Below are 6,840 nucleotides of genomic sequence, written 5' to 3'. Positions count from 1 at the left end.
GCCTTGACAGTCGAAGGAGACCTTGTGCTGTTGAAGCTAGAAAGGTGAGCAGAATAAGTCTGATTCCCTGTAAAGACTTCTCTGTTGACACCCACCCCTTGGCGCTCATATGACCTTATGCAGTTGCGAGCGACGTAAAACCTACTATAAAAAAAAAGCTTTTGCATGGTGGCCACATTTTATTACGAATTTTTAAGCCAGTTTTCTCATTTTCTTTTTGTTGATTACTGAAACATATGCAGGTAGGTGGGCAGCCCTGGGGCCGATTTGTTCAAATGCATGTCTGTGTTATCTCTTTCGTCTAACGTATTGTAAGCATGTCTGTGTTACCTCTTTCATCTAAAGTATTGTAAGCATGTCTGTGTTACCTCTTTCATCTAACGTACTGTTTGCCAAACAATGTTGGTGTCTAGAGCATGGCAAGTTTATACATGTATCTCTATTGACATTCCAGGCCCGGACTGCTTGTGCCCCCGACACACACACGCACAGTCATACATCACTGTTCATCACACGTGTGCTGGCCGCCCATCCAACCCTGACACATGCAAAGATGACACCAACAACTAGTATGGGGCATGCAGCACAAGGTAGTTAAGAGCAATTAAATTCAATCAAAGCGCAATTCATGATATATACTCTGTCACTGCCAAGATGTTGCAGCAAGAATTTTGGAAAGAAATGCAATGTCTAATGCCAATCCACTGACAATCTACCCGATTGATCATGGTTTAAGTGTGCTGTGTCACTCGGTTAAGGACAGAGGTTAACTGCCGTCATTTCTAAAAGTGCATATTCAATATTTTTAAAGAATAGATAAAATCATTTTCTTATAACCTTTAAGGAAATGTTTTCTTGGTAACAACACTCTGGGTTTTTTTGGTTCCCCTGTAAAATTGTAAAAATTTCATATAGATAATAAATAAGGCCAACTGTACTTGAAAAAAATGATGGCAGTTTAGGGAAAGGGTTAAGTTTAGGGTCAGGGTTGTCCTGGCATCATTTATTAGGTTCTCAAAGTCACATGTGAATGTAAAACTATGTAGTCCACTGGCATATTAACCCCGTTAACCTGAGGGTGATTACGCTCTACGCTAATATACCGAGTAGCATCCCGAGGGCCATTACGCTCCACGCTAATAATACATGTACAGAGTAGCACCCTGAGGGCGATTACACTGTATGCAGGGGTTAGGCAGCCACAGGGCTCCAGGTGCTGGGGCTGGGTTGCCTCACTGGGGAAGGGTTCAGAGGGTTAATGTCTGGGAATCCTCCAATATGTTCTTGAAGTCGCATGTGAATATATATATACTAAAGTATTATAAATAGACTACATAATAATAATTTATTATGTAGTCCTCTGTCCTGGGAACGTCCACACATGTTCCGAAAGTCACATGTGAATGTACCGGTACAAAATATCATGTAGTTCATTGACATATTATCCTGGAATTGTCCATTAGGTTCCCAAAGTCTCATGAGAATGTACTATAGCGTAGTCCACTTACATATAAAATTTAATAAATTTGTACATCTTGTTTCCAAAATCACACGTGAATATGCTGCAGTATTATATGGTCCATTCAAATATTCATGGTCCTGGATTCTTCCAATTGACATACGCACAATGTCTTTGAATCGCCCAATTGACATACGCACAATGTCCTGGATTCTTCCAATTGACATACGCACAATGTCCTGGATTCTTCCAATTGACATACGCACAATGTCCTGGAATCGCCCACTTGACAAACATTTTCAATGTCCTGGAATCACCCACTTGACACACAGTATCATTGTCCTGGAATCGCCCACTTGACACACAGTATCATTGTCCTGGAATCGCCCACTTGACACACAGTATCATTGTCCTGGAATCACCCACTTGACAAACATTTTCAATGTCCGGGAATCATTCTTGGGGATCCAGATCCTGAAGTCATACGGTAGGCGAATTGACTGATGATGTATTTCCTCTCACACCTCTACTCTGTGCTATACCGTCTTAACTGTGAAAATCTGTGGGGACAGGAAGGATATTTCATTAATCAATATTGGTTTGTTGTACAACACTTTTTTTTAGGGAGGACCGTTCACAAATAACGTCAGCTCAGAGGGGGGAGGGGGTCGGTGAAAACTTGACAAAAGTTGACATGGGGGGAGGGGGTCGGTGAAAAGTTGACAAAAGTTGACATTGGAGGGGGGGGGGTCTCTTACAAAATTGACGTCAACTATGATGCTCTTAAAGGTTGGGAAAGAAAAGAAAGGAAGAAAAAGTATTATAGACCACTTTTCTAGGCCTAAAATTAAAACACAGGTAAATTGGACCATATTATTTTTTGAGTCTAAAAACTAAAATTAACAGTTCGAGTATTTCTTTGCAGTATTCTTTAATTTTAATAAATAATAGTTTTTATTTTTAAAATTTCAAATAAAGATCACAGATGTATAATATATAAATGCATCCTGTACAGGTTCTATCTAAATGTGCAACATTTTGGTTGACATCAACTGGGGGGAGTCATTTTTGGCCACATTTTAGCTGACGTCATTTGTGAAGTGTCCCTTAATAATGGTTCGATAAAAAAAGAGTAGGCCTACCATTTTGCTTCTAAAACTTAGGGTAAACTGCCCTAGGTGCAACCACGTTCACTATTTTCTAAATAAAGCAGAAGAACGGGAAAAAAAATAACCGAGCGCCTTCCTTTGGATTGTCTGTTGACTTATAATTCACTTCTTTTTTCATTTTCCCTTTTATTGAAGGAAAAACTTGGTTTATGAGATCATTTTTACGTAGTGTGTTCAAGAGGAGATTTTTAAAAAAGAGAAAAAAAAGTTTCAGTTTTCAATGCTGTTTTTTTCTTCACGATGAGTCATTATTTATTTGCTACTGATAACTGATTGTGATATAAAAGCATGTGCAGTACCGGTGCATAAGACAGCAGAATGTCGGTGGTTGCACGAAGGGCATGACGAAATCACCCAGGCTGGTCGCAGCTTGGGCATGGTGATTTGTTTTATGGACCAAGATGTAACAACCTCTTTGGTCATGTTAAGGTTAGTTACAATTATAATATTTCTACCTTGTAATTTTTTTTATAAAAGTAAAAGGAACCCCCCCCCCCAAAAAAAAAAAAAAAAAACCCCACAAAAAACCCACCAAAAACAACAAACAAACAAACATAAAAAACCAAACCAAACAAAACAAACATGCACACCGTTGTTAGTTTTGAGGAATCATACCCGGACCGTTAGCATAGTTACTTGCAGTAAACATAGGTCTTGCATGAACAAATGGAAAAAAAAAGAACACACATACTGAAGAGAGAGGTATTCAGATCTCAATTTTTTCCTTATAATTATAACATTCTTTGTATTCAAAACACACACATTGTGTTCATAGTCAAGAATTCTTAAAACAAAAACAAAAAAGGCATCAATGAGGGGAGATTAAATTGCTCTTCAGTGCAACTTCATCAAGATCTAACTTTGCAGAACACTGACAAAAGCTGTTGTGTAGTGTGTAGGTCTAGTAGTGTTGAAGAGAAAGTGCGCTGACACACATGCTGAATGTACGTGCCTTCACCTAACCTCAGATTCTCTCTCGGCACGAAAATAACTATTTCTGTTTTCAGCCTTTATTCTAGTTCAGTTTTTTTCAGACTAAGCCCTCTGGAGTCTTGTAATTCATTCAAAAGCAAATTATTATAAATTATAATTTCTTTCGTGATTTCATTTTTTCTGTATCTTTGATCATCTTGATGCTTTTGATTCACATAATGGTGGCAGATAGGCAGACCGGTTGCACCAAGGGCATGTGGTTGCACATGGGGCGAAAATGGCAAAAATAGTATTTTTCTCGTCCAAAATCTTTGAGGGAAGAGGTGTTACAAGAAAGTAACAAACTCAAACACAAAATAGAAGGAGAGATCAGGATGATGCCTGTTAGATAAAAAAGAAGGAACAAACCACCACAGAGCATCCCCCAAACCACCCGCTTAGATGTCAATCAAAGGCTGATTGTGACAGACCAGATGTCAAAAGTAAGATCCAGAATTCAAATGGTCGAATATGTTAAGAATAAAGGAAATAAGAGAGATCAAAGGTTACTTAATAAAGATTTCACATGCAAAAAAGCAATGAAGATCTAGCATAAATGCTATTATGAAAGCCTCCTGCCTGCGTCACTCACATCGTCAGGGTCAACAAAGAGAGGCAGGGACATTTGCTCAACAAATTCCACTAAAACCGTTTTTCCATTGGGCATCATAGGGTCATCATAGAGCAGGACGTTGCTGGCCTCTGTCAGGGCCTCTGTGGCAGGGAAATGGGTCATAGTCATGGCGAGCTCAGGCTGCGACTCTGAAAACATAATTATCACATTACTTATATATATTGCCGTGAAACTCAATAACGATGAACATGGATTCCACAAAAACTCCTATTGAATGAAAGAAGGATTCCCCAAATTTTAAACTCCTTAACCAATTTTGAATGGTGACAGCGTCCAGCAGTAGTTGAGGTTAGTAACCATAGCTGGACGGTACCACAGGCGGATGCAAAGTTATAATGTATTATGGTACGGGCCGAATATAAAATACGAGCTAACATTGCTAACTACCATAGAATTCTACACTTAGTGTAGAATTCTGTGCTAACTACAAGTCTTTAGTTTGACCCGGAAGTCAAAGACAAATGAATTCTATGTCTGGGTTAATGCTTTATTAATCAGTTTGAAACGAAACAAGCGTTTTTTTTTAAAACATAATATGTCGGGTCGCAATTTCACAAACACGAGAGAATTAAGCGGAAAAGATTTTTTTAATTGCATGGTTAGAGAGTTAATAAACCATTTAGCATCTTACAGAGGCGTTATGCGAAGTCTTATCGATCTGCACCTAGAGCAGTGTTGCCTAGCACTTCAATTGCTGAAAGCCGACACTGCTATGGTATGCATTTTCTTTGAGGTTTAGGAAGAATGTCCCATTAGAATAGAATTGGCTGAAAATGAGGCTATTGCGCAAAAGTAGAGTTGTTCTTCTTTATTTGGGCTTTTGAATGGTCAAAAGACCGAGAAGTAGTGATATGTAGGGCTTATGTGTAATTTATTAAAAGTAAATATGAAATGGAAGGCGCGATGGAGTTACTTGTTGAACAAGTCCATGGAAACTGAAAATCCATAAAAATTCAGCACGTCAAGCAATTTGAAAGTTCTGTGTGCATGCAAGTGTAAACTCTTGACTCTGAGTCTGAGTGCTCTGAATAAGTCCAGAATGACCCAGTACATGATTATTATTAAGAAGAAAAAAGTCTTGCGGTTGATTAAATCCACTACATGGTCCGTACAAGCACGCATACTACAACTTACTCTTCTACTACAACAAGCATTGAAAGACAGTGTTTACATCTGGATCTATGGTTTCAGTTTTCAGTCTTTCACTTTCACCAGGGATCATGTGGGTGATTAGAGATACAATGCGGATGTCCTCATCCTCCCCTCGATCCGTCGGCCCAGAGTACAACTGTCGTATGTCCATGTACTCCGGTTTTGAGGAAATAGGCCTTTAAAGTTTGAGATGGCTCCTGATTCAAATAAATCTCCAACTCATTCATCTAACTGTTACCCATTGTTTTTGTGTATAATCAATTATCAATGTTTCAACTTTAAAAGTTTTCACAGATTGCTGTTTCCCTGTGGAATTGAGAAAGAGTTTTTGTTTTAAGAAAATCTAGTTTTCTGAAAAATTGAACTGAATTCCTCAAAGTACAAATGTCGTATCTCCATATTAAGTTCTAAATTTCCATTATTTAGTCTAAATTTCATGGCTGAGTCACTCGCCTGAGGAGCAGAAGGTCCTCCTTGACTTAGATCCCACAGGAGACGATAAGAAACCAAAAAACCCCAACAATTTTCTTTTCAGAGGTTCAATGAGCTTAGATACCTGGCTCATATATGAAGTCAATGTTCTATGGCAGACTGATGTTGAAATTTGAGATGGCGTCTCTCAAATAACCTCACAGTGTTGCAAGGGGCGTAAATTTTAACTAACGGTCATTCCAGTTGCAAGGGGCACACCACAGGAGTCCCCGTATCCGTAGTCCCTGGCCACCTAGTAATCTTATATCTGCACTACTACCTGTAATATCTCTCATTTGACCTTATTGTGATGCAAGGGATAACCTATGAAACAAAATACAACAGACAACACCATCAATGCCCTACAAACCTTTCTGTATCGTCCAACCAAAAAACTAAATGGGCAAAGGAAAAGGTGTAAAGTAATGTTTTTCACTTTTGAGAAAAACAAAACAAAACGATTTTACAGTTTGACTTTCTCATTTCTCTTGCATACACCACGGTATTTTTAAACATGGCGTACCTGGTGGCTCTTCCCCCTTTTTTCAGTCAGATTTATGTGTGGACAAGTCCATCATTAACATTAAGAGATATCCACTCATTAGCTTATCTCAAAAATGTGAAAAGTTGACAATCCCTCTTCTTCCTATGCACCCTCCAAAAGGGTAGATCTATAGTAATAGCGAAAATTCCATTTCATAACAAATGCAACAATCTTCATTGTCCTTTCCAGACACTTTGTTCTCGTTTACTGTGTTCAAGAATAACAGGTACAGTAACTTGGAAATAAGACACATAACACAATACATATATGTATAGGCCCACAGTGTAAAAGAAATACACATACACACACACACACACACACACAGACACACAGACACACACACACACAGACACACAGACACACACACACACACACACACAAACATACACACAGACACACACACACACACACACACACAAACATACACACAGACACAGAC

The 6,840-nt window shown here is 38.7% G+C and overlaps 1 protein-coding gene across 1 annotated transcript in view; it reads right to left on the bottom strand.

Annotated features, from left to right (window-relative positions):
* Positions 1-214: 214 nt before the first annotated feature.
* The window catches only part of LOC101855936, a gene marked incomplete in the record, with an annotated part of 39,216 nt that continues 32,590 nt past the window's right edge, over positions 215-6,840 (bottom strand). The window contains 2 exon segments of the mRNA XM_005094842.3: positions 215-2,019; positions 4,193-4,362. Of these exon segments, the coding sequence (XP_005094899.2) occupies positions 1,996-2,019; positions 4,193-4,362 (194 nt within the window).

This window comes from Aplysia californica, unplaced genomic scaffold, assembly GCF_000002075.1.
Source record: "Aplysia californica isolate F4 #8 unplaced genomic scaffold, AplCal3.0 scaffold00090, whole genome shotgun sequence".
Classification (NCBI taxonomy): domain Eukaryota; kingdom Metazoa; phylum Mollusca; class Gastropoda; order Aplysiida; family Aplysiidae; genus Aplysia; species Aplysia californica.
Note: the sequence above shows the minus strand (reverse complement) of the source record. Positions and strands in the feature narration are given on the sequence as shown.